We start from the raw sequence: 12,560 nt of genomic DNA on the forward strand, positions 1-12,560 counted from the left end.
CACTGTGTGAGCTCCCTTCCCTTCCCTTTACCCAGTCCTCTGCTAAATTAGTTAAATCAGATTAATCCGATTGTTATCATCTTTGAAATTTTTTTCATTTTGACTAGGCAGAGGATAACGCAGGACCCATCACGTTTCTAAACGCAAAACGACATTGTTATAACTAATTTTTTTTTTTTTTTTTGCTTTTGATTTGAAAGACTGCCATCCAGCACGCATCCTGAGCACAGAACCAGGAAAGAAGCCCACGCACGGGGCAGATGCCAAGGAGGGGTGGGTGTGTGCGGGGGGGCGGTGTGTGTGCGTGTGTGCGTGTCGGCTTGACCCCACGCCCCGCCGCCCAGGCCCCCTCCCAGCGGCCCCTCGCTCCCAGGGCGCCGCGCCCCGCCCGGCGAGCCCCGGGGCAGGGGCGCCCCCATCCCCCGGCCAGGCGGGGGCCGGCGGGTCCCGGCGGGGCGGCGGCCCGGGCTGCCCACGGGGCTTCCCCCCGCCCCGCTGCCTGCCTGCGCGGCGTGTGGTGGGACGGCGGGGGCGGGCCAGCTCCGCCGCCGCCGCCCGGCTCCGCCTCTCCCGCCGCAGCTCCCAGTCCTGGAGCGCCGCTCGGCTGCCAGAGGGAAGCCGCCACCTGCTCCGGTGCGGAGTCGCTCCTCGCTGCGCGCCGAGAGGGAGAGCAGCCGCCCCGCCGCCCGCGCCCGGGAAGTTACCGCTCCTCCCGCCGCCGGGGGACAGCCGCCGCCGCCGCCCGGCCTCGGAAGGGGGAGAAGTCGCCGCTCCGCTCCGCTCCGCTGCCAGAGGGAAGAGCCCCCCGCGGGCGCGCCGCCCCGCTCCGCCGCTGCCTCCCGGTCCCGCCGCGGGCAGGCGGGATGATGGAGCCCCCCGCCGCCGCCGCCTGCGCCTCCTGCCGCCGCCGCCCGCCGCTGCTGCTGCTGCTCTGCCTCCTGCTCGCAGCCCACCGCCTGCCGCAGGGTGAGCGCCCGCCCGCCCGCCCGCGGGAAGGGGCGACCGCGACCGCGCCGTCCCGGCCGCGCCTAACTTGGCTTGCAGGGGAGGCCGGGGCCGCAGGTGGCGGTTCCCGCCCGCCCCTCGCTGCTGCCGGCGGGGCCGCCCTCCCTCCACCGGAGCGCTCCGACACCTACCGCGGGGTCTTGGCGTGCCCGTGCGCCGGCGGTCGCCCCCGGCCGGTGGTGCCCTCCGCATCCCCCGTTCCGCTTCGGCGGGGAGCGGCCGGGGGCTGCTCCCCTCCTACCCCCGCCGGCCCCCGGGGAAGGCGACCGGCGGGGCGGGCTGATGCCGCCTCTCCCGAGGGAGAGGCAAGGGCTGTGCCCCGCGGTGCGGGGGGCTGAGGGGTGGCGGACTCGCCGCCTTTCCCCGTGGGAAGGGGCGGCGGGGTCCCTCCGGGGCGTTGTCACGGGAGGGAGACCCGGGGCTCGGCTCGCCGCGGCGTCCCTTTCACTTCCAGGCGGAGCGGCACGTCGCCGCGCCACCGCCGCCTCCAACTTCGGCGGTTCAGCCGCCTCTCCCCTCCCAGGCGGCTCCGGTGCCGCCCGTGGCGGTGCCCGGCTGCCGGCGGCTGCCCCGCCGCTTTCGCCCTTGCCGGGGGGGTGGGGTGTGGGTGCGTGGGTGGCCGGGGGTGGGTGTGTGTGTGTGGGGGGGGGCGGCCGTGGGGTGCTGTCCGGGGGCGGCGTGGGGCGGCCCCGCTGCCGGCCTCCCCGCCGCGGGCAGCCGGCGGGGGCAGCGCGGGTCCCGCGCCTGGTGGCAGCCCCGCGTGGGGTGACGCTGCTCCGGCGGATCGGGTTCGCGTGGGTAACTAAGTCTCTTCCCGCCCCCGCCACCCGGTAAAAGCCCTCTGGAGGCCTTGGGGAAGCGGGAAGGCGCCGGGGAGCGCCGAATACTCTTAATTGTTCCGGGAATATTTTGGCCATGAGGTGTTTGTAGGCTTTATTTTGTAAATATTGAGCGTCAAAGTGAAGTCTGAGGGAGAAGCTGTGAAGTGAGGAGTTCCGCATTCAACGCGGAGACCGGCTCATTATTCTTGTAGAAAGAGCGTCAGCCTGTGGTAACATTTTGTATTGCTTTAAGAAACGGCTTTGCCTACGAGTGCCTGGCTTTGCAACGGCGGAGGGTTTGCAGAAGTGGAGTCGGTGGGTTTTCACTCCTGGCCCCTGCCTCCTGGTTACGTGCTTTCCAGTTAACCATTTACAGGCAGTACCTTCTCATCGGAACGGAAGAACAGATCCTTTGCACTGGCGATATATTTATGTTTATTTTGTTCAAGCCTTTAGTTAAGTAGAAAACGAGCAACACCAATAAAGCAAGGCTGCCGAAGCTTTAATTTAAATTAGAATAGTAAAAAAAGCTCCGAACAGAAGCAAAAGCAGTATCGGAACCATCAGCAATGTGCCTGGCTGTTCTGCTGGGCTTTTGCTTTGGCAAATGAAGTGTATAATCACTGCAAGATGATTCTTGCATCTTGCAGGGGTGAGGTGTCTCACCAGCAGTTTACAAAGAATACTGGTTTCTGTGATGTAGGAAAATCTTCAGGAAAGATTGTTCATTTTATGAAACCTTAAAGGTGTGTGGAGTATCCAGAGAGATAAACGCCTCAGCTTCTCATAAGCAAGACTTGGCCCCTGTGGAGAGATTTATCCCAGTAAATACCAAATTATCTCGCTGATTGTGTGACTCTTTACAGTTTTCCTATTGAAGGAAACCTGAAATCATAAAATATTTCATCTCAAGGGTTGCTTTGATGGAGGTCCGTAGAAAAATGGGACTTGACCACTTATGATCTGGATAGGTTGGAGGTAAAATCATTTACCTATGTTTTTTCTGCTCTTTGTTTCTTCCTTGCTCCCTTGAGGAGAAGCTCAGGCTAACAGCAGAGTGCAGGCAAATAGATGTGGGGAGAAACCAGCCCCACCTTAGCTTAGAAACTTTGCCTGCAGTACTGAAAATGCCTGGAATGCCTAATGTAAGATTGAAGCCTCTAGTTTTCACTTTATTCTGCAGACTATGAAAGATACTGAGGTATAAAAATATCTATAAAAAGATCTTGATATTACTGTATACTTCACATTTCTTTCTCCTTGCTATCTCAGCTCTTTTAGGTGATAGGTAATTTGCTATCATCTACAACAAATTCTGGGTATATTACTCTATCGTGGTGCTTGGCTTTTGGGAGTTCCATCTCAGGTTTGTGTATGGAAAGCAATAGATAAGCTATTAAAAGCATATTAAAAGTCGATGTGCGTCAGGTGTAGAGCTCTCCAGCAATATTCAAGCTGACTGGGGATCCCTATGAGAAATTCTGAGTTTCTTTCTTCACAGAATAAACTGCCTAGGAAGATAGCTGTTTTAAAAAAAAAAATAAAAGGAGGGGGTCCAAGTCGACATGTGGGACTAGGAGGCTAGGTCAGCCTAAATGAGAACACCAGTTAAAATCTCATACTTTTCTAGAGGAGGTAACTGTATGTGAAAAGGAAGTCAGCTTTTAATCAGGAGCTAATCATGACCTTTGTAAAGCTTCTCCCTCCCCCCACTTTCTGGTGAGTTATAACTAAGCAGCTCGGTCTCTCATACTGTGTTTTATTACTGAAGACTTGTGACATATTGCTATATTGCGTAAGGGTAGGGAGGCTGTAATATGTAGTCTTCTCATTCACATGACACTGAAACGACTACACCATGTATATATGTTTTGATATGCTATGTGTCTGTGGTCCAATACACAGGTAGCAAAGCCAGACTCAATTTTCAGTGAGCTATAAGTTGTTAAATCATTTGGGAAGTGCTTGATATGTTTAAAAAGTTTTTTTTTTTCTTTTTTTCATTGTGAATATGCTAGAAAAGTCTTGCAACATAAATTATTTTTCTTCTTGTGCTTTCCCCTTCTCTGTTGGGTTTCTAGCACTTCTCGTAAGGCAGCCGGCAGCAACAGAAATCATCCGGGTCTGTAAATCTCTGAAATTTCAGCCCATTGATTTTTACTGGAGAAAATATATGTTGTTTTGTTCATGAAATAAATATCTCTGTCGTAAGTCATATTTAATTCCAAGATATCTTATTTCCGCTTTCCAACCTGTGTAAGACTAATACCTTTCCTTACAGTACAGTTCATTCTTCTTCCTGAAAGTAACCTAGAATGCTAATGTGTAATCCCAGAGTAAATAGTTTCAGCTGTCTTTGCAGTAGGAGTTAAGCTATTTGTTGGCTTTTTTCCAGCAGAAGGTTTCGGGGAACAGAATCTCTAAATATTTTTGCGAGATGACACGTGAAGGGGAAAATAAAGAAAATAGCATTGTGTTTTACATAATGCAAATTATGTCTGCGTGATCAGGATAAACCAATCTTCTCTATTTTCTTACAAATATCTGACTTCTGTAGCGTGGTTTATGGTCTTAAGCTGTAAGAGTGCTTGCTGCAGATTTCCATAATGTTGCATCTGATTACATACGGTGCAGAAAGACCTCGTATAAAAATGAACATTACTGTAGTGGCAACAGCTTCAACGTGTTTGCCGGTCATACCAACGTCACACCACCATGGGCTTTCCTTAGGTTCCTACCCCAGGAACTTCCTTTTTCGAAGTGGTTTTGGCCTGGCTGAGTGAAACAAAAGCAGATTGCAGAATAGGGAACCAGCTATGGAGGAGCCAGGCCTACCTGTATATACTTCAAGCCTATTAACAGTTGAGAGACTGAATTTGCTGAGTTTGTAGGAGCTGTAGTTTGCAACTGGCTCTCCTAACACTGCATCATCACTCTTCAGTTTCCCCTTTTTGTGACCTGCAGTACATGACTGTAAGCGTGATGGCCACAGAGGAGCTGGTCTGCAGTGCTTGTTCCGTTGCTCTTTCGCGTGTGGGAGGTCTGGTTTTTTTATACTACAATGACGACTGTGGAAACTGTTTAACATCGCTAATAGTATGGCTTTTCAGCATGGTCTTGTTCAGTTCTGTAAACCCTGATACAGGGCTAGGCGTACCGGTTTTTGAGAGATACTACTGTATCTAAACTCCATAATCTTCACGCTCTCTCTTCAGTGCTCCTGAAGGTTCCTCTGGGTTGGCTAGTGTATAGATTTTTCTTCTGGTAATGCAATCATTTTTTTTTATTAAAAATGCATGTAAACTGCAAGGCCGTACTTGTAAGAGAATTGAGGACCTGTTGCAACGTGCTGATTCCTCTTGAGTTCCTCTGCTTTCAAGAAAAATAGTTATGCTTCCATGCACCAATGCTCAAATGAGAGAATCTTCAAGAACTGTAAATGCTGTAGGGTGATAATTAGAACTGACTCAAGCAGAACGTGATTTTTTTCCAGGAAAAACTGAACATTAACAACTCCCCTTGATTTGAAATTGTTGAGCGTTATCTTCCCTGCAGACAAGGCTTTGACCTACACATTCTTTATCTTGGTAGCTTTTCTTTAATAAGAACAGGATGAATATTAAAGGAGGCTGTACATTCCTGTCTTTAATATGCTTGAAAATGAGCCTCATCTTTTAGAGAGGAGACTGCAGTTCAACTAGTATGCTGACAATCCCCTACTGGCAGTGATTGGATCAAATTTCTTCTTTTTTTACTCTTCTGATTTTGTTTTATTTTTCTTCTTCCCCAGTGTGTTTTATTGTAGGTGGGTTGAATTGCAGTCGGTGCTACCCCAGTGGATGTTAATCTACCCCTCTAAAGCGGCAGCTCTTTAGAGGAATATCTGCCTAGCGTAAGATTAAATTGCTTTTCTTATCGTGTGTATAGGTCTCCAGAAAGGCAAATAAATATTTACTTATTAAAACATCTGCTGCTTCTACTGAGCTGGTATTTTTGTTGTTGATAAGAAATACGCCTCTTTTGAGGGGTAAAAAAAGGGAAAAAGTGATAAAACAGTGGAGAGAGTGAGAGAGAGCGCCTACAGCTTTAGGGTATGATTTTTAGAGGTTATCGGGGGTTAGAACAGTTCTGTAACGTTTGGCTAGAAAGCATTTGAAGTGCTTTCAATAGCAATGGAAGTACTAAGCTGTTCCCTTGATAACAAGCAAAAAGTGCATTTGTGATTTAATGAGTGTTTCGGCAGTCTATATATCCATATAATCTGTTTTCAATTAAGTTGTACTGTGTATAGTTAACCCCTTATGGTGAAGAAAAACTTCAAATGCTTGAACCGCATTCACGCGTTGTGTTTTGTGGTGTGGTAGTCCCATCCGTAGCTTCTCCTGGCATTGTTAAGCGTCGGTGTGGGTCACAGCAATTTTGCTCCTGAGGGAAAGCGCTCAAATGTCAGTGAAATTTTAAAAATTTCCTTGGGTCTCATGGGCAGCAGAAATGCCCTGGGCTGGAGCCCTGGCAGGTTGGTGATGTTTCAGCATGTGTCAGAAGCAGTGCGTGGCGGTTGTCCCCTTCCCATGGCTAGCGCGCTTATACACTGTGCCTGACGGGTGTGGAGCAGCTGTCTGGGCTGGAAAGTTTTGGGTTTTTAAGACAACACTGACTTTGACCATAGTTGGCATGTTTTAAACTTGAAGAGATACTGGCAGCTAATTCAATAGAGGGAGCTCCGCAACCTTACTGTTAGAAGCAGCACGTCTGCTTTTCCCAGACCTCTGGCTTCAGCTTGAAAGTTATGCTAAAAGTCTTCACTACTTAGCCATGTTCTGTGGTGCCAGGCTTTGTTTCTGAAAGCATCTTACATTCATCGCAGGCTTCCTGTTGCATGAAGGAGAAGGAAGGACGAATCCAAATCGCGTAATAGGCAAACTCAAAAAGATGACTCAATTAGAGATACTTCTCTTTTGCAGCAAGGCATTGCGTGTGTTTTAAACGGATATGTTACAGAACCAGGTTTTTAAATAACCTTTCCTTGTCTGGAAGGGGCTTCACAGAAAAATACAAAAAGAATAAAAAGAGGGTATTTTCTGGGGGTGAAATGGGCCAGGAATGGTGTTGCATGAAATAGGGTACAAACAGGATAAGGGAATGATTGTACTAGACAGGCTGTTGTGGTGAGAGAAAGCTCAAACACTTCCAATAAGATGTATTAAGTATGACCTTTATTTAACAAAAAATATTTTTTCAGTAAGTTCTTTTAGCATCATGAAGGAAAACTGGACCGTGTGTGCTGTTCTGTAAACAGAGTCTGGATTCTGAGCTACTATAAAAGAAAGCCAGCTTAGGAATGTGCTGGTATGCTTTTAACCCATTCCATGTCTCTAATACAGAAACAGGTACATACATAAAGCTGATAACTGTTCTGCAAACCTAGGACTTCATATTTTTATTGGATCCTTTACTTTTAAAAATATTATTTCTCATCAGACTATTTTGCTGCTAGTTATGAAGCCCCATTAAGGACCAGCTCTTTCTTGAAAAAAAAAATAATCCTTTAAATTGAGTCACCTCCAAGTCGGCTTCAGTCTTCAATCAGACAAATCCTTGACTTGCTGCTGAAGTTACATACTTTCTTCCTAACTTTTCAGTTTAACTAGCATGAATAACCATAGATATTGGATAACAAAACAGAGGTAGCTTGTGTACAGCTAGAGCTAAATGTGCCATTTTATACGACTGACATATTTCAAGTTTTTGTTGTGGTTTATTTGAGTTTTTGGGGTTTTCTTTAGAAAGTGGAACAACTTATTTTTTGAGAACTTGCTGTTGAGTGGAGTGACTTTATCATGCTGACCAGGAAGAATTGCTAAGGCTCATATTTTATTAAAACAAGAGAAGGTTGATGCAGTTTTATCTGTGGGGTGGAATGGTAAATGTTCACATAAGGCTCTGTAACTGGGTAGCTTACAGAGAGTACCCAGTTTGAACTGGGCTTAAAAAATGGATAGTTGAATGCAAGTGTGAGGTTTTAAAGTCACTTGTGAGATGATGCAGTTCTTTAAGAGCAGTTTTTGAATTATTTTGTTGTTCATTATCTAGAGTAGTAGCCTAGGTATTACTCCATTTTGGCATGGGATTTTTTTTCATGAAATGTAGAAACCAGCATGCATTTAGCAAAGTGGAATATTTAGGCAGGATTTGGGGAACTTCAGTGTAGCCATGTAACTTCAGAAGAGAGAATGATTCTGAATCGATTCCTTCATTCTTGATACTGCACGACAAATTGCATAACAAGTGCTTGCACATAGAGAAGACGGTAGGGTAAGTATTATCTTAAAAGTCACTCATTGACACAGCATTATGGGATTTGCTTTCTCAAATTGGGGAAGTTGAAAGTTTCTGACACTGCCAACAAAGTGGTGTGCTGACAACTGGTGACGTAAATCAAAACATTTGCATCTTAACATTTGACAGCTTGAAAGGTTAGCAAGGAGATAATTTTTCCAACTTGAATTAATGACCGAGACTTTTGTCAAGTTTGGTTAACTACTCCTTGGTTCTCAAACTACTGCACAACTTATTGTTAACCTTGAACCCTACCTACTCAGAGAAGCAACAAAAAAGTCGGTATTATGAATGTTCTACCAACTTCCAGTTTATATGAGTGAATTACATTTTCTACTGTTGTGTTTCTGCGCAGACAAGAATGCTTAGTTAGGCAGAGCTTGCTGTGCAGGCAGTTCTACAGTTTGAAACAGTCACCAGTATATAAGTAAATAATGACAGTGACTTCACTGTTGCATAAATTTACATTTTTGCATCTTTTTTTTTGCCACTATAAGTGCGCTTTTTGTTAAATAATTTGAATTTCCAGAAAATGTTTTGCCCTAGTAGTTTAGCTCTTGACATGGCTTCTGTAACAGGGCTTTGCCCTTTTGGAGAGGTAACTGTTCCACAGTTTAGACTGACCTTGCTCATCACGTTACTGTTGAATGATGCAACAGGTTCTGTCTTAGCTTTGAAGTTTAAGTCCTTAGTATAACCTTTACCCTAAAGGTTTAACGGCAGTTAATGTGTGGTGCCCCATAGCAGCAAATTCCTAAGTGACTACGTGAACCTCTGATGTTGGAGCGGGGCTTCTGAAAGTTCAGCTGCAGGTTTGGTAAGGGTCAGGTTCTGGTATTTCATCCAGACTCAGTTGTGTCTGCAGGTCATTTCTTGTCATTGCTTATCACTTTAAGTACCCTGCAGTGTTAAATCTAAAACTTCTGCACAGCTTCTGGGGGCGGCAGGGGGAGGAGTCTAAAGCTTCTGACATAGTAGAGAATAAGTGGCATGTTGCAAAGGTGATAACCAGGGATGCAGAAGAAGCAGGTTAACCATGTTTTAGTTTAGATTCACTGAATTTATGTGGCATCTTCTATGCATCTTAACAGAGTGCATGCCTGCTTTGTTAGAAAGAAGGTTCATCCTTTATCTCAAAAGAGCTGTAAGCCTTGGTGTCTGCAGCCACAAGGAAGCTGCTATAAGACCAGGAAAGGCAGACATTCTGGCCTATGTATCAAAATGTTGGTATATCAAAGGGCCGTAAGAGATGAATCATGTCTGCCTGAGAGCCAAAGGGATAGGAGTGGGGGGAATGTGGCTTGTGTTATTTCAGAGCTCTTGTCATGGGAGTGGGGCTGTAGCTGGGTGTCAGGGCACGCTGGCAGCGTTAGGCTCTCCAGAGCCTCCTGGCTGTCCTTGTCCCACAGCCAGGGACTCGGAGCACTGCTGCAGCCACTGTGGCAGCACAGCTTGGTGAGGGCAGGTTTGTAGTTACTCTTGGACAGCACGCAGCTCGAGTGCCAGAGGTCAAAAACTCTCTGTGGTGGTCACCTGTAGTGTCTGTGGTGGCAGCTTCCTTTCCACTGTGTGAGAGGGAAAGGGAAGAGTCTGTATTCCTCCCAAGCATGAAAAATTCCCTCTTTTTGCTGGGGATATGCTTACCCTCTGAACTGCTGCAGAGAAGTATCTGCTTACTTTAGGAATATTGATTTTTTTTTTTATGATTTTTTTCCTCCTGCTCTGAATGGTGTGCAAAGCACTCTGGGGGTCACTTTTTAATCATTATGCCCATATGTGAGTACAGAAGATGGGCTTCAGCGTGCTTGGTATGCTCATGATCTTCGGCTCTTTCCATTGCATCAGCAGCACAGGGCATAGAGGAATGAATAACACAGTGTGTTTCTTTAATGAATGCTGAATGGGTGAGTGTGAGCTGCCAGAAGCTTTATCCAGAAAGAAGCCGGGTGTTGTGAGGGATGATATCTGCACACAGGGGAGGAGAGGCAGGTGAATTGTTTTTAGCTGGAATCCACAGTCCAGTTTTATTAGATGTGGGAGTAGTTTCAAAGACTGAAGTTGATGGTTCAGCCCAAAAGCTTGTTAATTTTTCTAGGCAGAAGTAGTGCTTTTAAGCTGTTTCTTGAATTATTGTTTTATATATGGTTACTCCTGAGGGCTGCGTATAAGCTTCGTTTTTGGAAGTTTTGTGTAAGTATGTATAAAAACCTACCCCTCTTGGTATGGTGGGGTGCCTTCTCTTAGGTGTGGATTCTAATTCACAAAAGCCTCAAATAGCTTGCTTTTTCTTGCTGTTTGACTGGTTGCTAGTCTTCCTTCGAGGTGTTGTCATCTGCAAAGAGCAATGATTGTTCTGAGAAGCTTTTCATCTAAGCGTGAAAGAGCAAAACGCTGAGTGTGCTGAGGACCGTGACTCCTTGTGAAGAGGCTTTCTTTGTGCAATAGAATAAATATTTGTTACTTTCTTGGACATACTGTACAGCACAGACTTTTTTCGTAACCATAGAAGGAGGTTGGTGGCTCACAGTCTGCAAATTCTGTGACAGTGTAGTAAACTCTACATAAAACTTGAGGGACCCTGCTAATTGAAAATGGTAATAGAAGCTTTAAGAGGAGTATTGCAATGAAAATCTTTATTTTTCTTGCTAAAATGTTTCATAAAGTCTGGATGAGGTTTTTGGTGTTTTGGTTTTTTTTCTTTCTTTCTTTAGGGTGGACCATTAATCTATCCTTAGGAAAGGAGGGAAGTGTAGGTAGTAGAAAAACAAAAGTTTTATCCAGGCTTGCATTAATTCCAGGCGAGAGGTTAAGACCTGAATCTTACATCTGCTATAAGATGCTCAGCTCAGCAGTTTCCCATTATCTTCCTCAATAACAACTTTAAAGGAAGAAAACTCAAAGTTTTTTTTTATTCCCTCTGCTCAGGGAAGGCTGAGGACTGGGTGTGGGGTAAAGGTTGGGGTTGGGATTTTTGTTGTTGTTTGTTTGAGTGTTCTTAGTATCATGTAATGAAAGAGGAAAGTGATCAGTAGTCTCTGGCATAAGTGGGACTGTATGCCAGGCTTTTCAAACAGTGATGTTTGTAGACAGAAGGAAACTGTTGTGAATTGGGACTGACAGTGGTTTGGGAGAGCCACTCTTCCCCTTTAACGTGTCAGTGCTCCTGGGCTGTTAAGCTAGGGTGGAAGTACCACAGCATGCATTTCATTTAAGAGGATTTGAGTCGTCTAACCTAAACTCTGGTACTTCAGTGGTGAAAAAACTATTTTAGTTTTGTGTTTCTTGTGGCATTGTGGCATTTGCTTGAGCTACATTTCAAACATAGTGAATGTTTTGTGACCTTTGCCTGCTTGGTAGTACTTTAGTTGCAACTCCAAGTCTAGTAAGTTTTATACGGGCTACTTTTGCAGTAGATGCACATCCTTGGTAATTGCTATTACCAACATGCTGTTTGTGAATCTGCAATGCTTAACCTTGTGCAAATTATATTTGCAGATGTACCAGATAAATTGTACGTTAAAGAGCTCTCCCTGTGTTGGGGTAGCCAAACTCTTCCCTGCAAGGCTTGGAGAGTGAGAATTGCCATGTGATCTGAACCTGAACAGCACATGTCCGGGTTCAGAAAGCTCAGGCAACTCTTGCCAGGACTTGGAGCAGCAGTGATTCTCTCAGATGGTATTTCTTCCCTCTGTTGCAGGAAAGGTCTAGGGTGAGTGTTTAGTGACTCTCAAGGCAGCCTGGCAGTGTCGGCCAGCACCAGCAGCTACTGCTGCAGCTGAGGAGCATCAGTGGCTGCATGATTTAGCCCTGGGACTGAGCCCTTGTGTGGGTTTTAACTATGGCTTCTAGGGGCTGTGTTTTGTGTATCACCAGGTGTGATCTCCTCTGCTGATGAGACAAATGGGTGGAGGTCTAAAATTTTGTGAAGTGAGTTGGCATGCAGATTAAGCATGCCTCTCACTTGAGATGAACGTGAAAAAGCTGCTGCTTTTCTGCCATTTTGTTGGGGGGGAGTCTGAACTTATCTTTACAAAATCATAGGAAAGGGAAAAAGATACAAAATGGAATATTGACGTTCTTACCTGCTGATTTTTATTCCTTCAGCATCTGATGTTTAAGGAAAAAAAGTGTAAGATCTTTGGTTTAAAGAAAACAAAACAACATAATAGAGGTGGTTTTGATTTATAAACTGCACTTGAACATCAAAAGATCATTGGGAACATTTCAGGCTGAGAAATAGAAAATATTTTTTGCTAGCATATGGTTTGCTAAACTTCACTGTGTCATTGACTATTATATGTCTTTATGAGCTGTAGGTTCTGGAGAGCAAAGGCATTAGAGGTGAGAACAATTAAGGAAAGCTAGAGTATTTAGAACTGCAAGAGCAGCACTTTG

General features: G+C 45.9%; 1 protein-coding gene across 3 annotated transcripts in view; it reads left to right on the top strand.

The window, feature by feature from the left end:
• Positions 1-245: 245 nt before the first annotated feature.
• Positions 246-12,560, top strand: part of ALCAM (activated leukocyte cell adhesion molecule) — a 120,539-nt gene continuing 108,224 nt past the window's right edge. For all 3 annotated transcript variants that reach the window (XM_064467841.1, XM_064467831.1, XM_064467847.1), the window contains exon 1: positions 246-966. In XM_064467841.1, the coding sequence (XP_064323911.1) occupies positions 261-966 (706 nt within the window). In that variant the 5' untranslated portion in view covers positions 246-260. The remainder of the gene's footprint in view (positions 967-12,560) is intronic.

Source organism: Phalacrocorax carbo, chromosome 1 (assembly GCF_963921805.1).
Source record: "Phalacrocorax carbo chromosome 1, bPhaCar2.1, whole genome shotgun sequence".
In the NCBI taxonomy this organism is placed as follows: domain Eukaryota; kingdom Metazoa; phylum Chordata; class Aves; order Suliformes; family Phalacrocoracidae; genus Phalacrocorax; species Phalacrocorax carbo.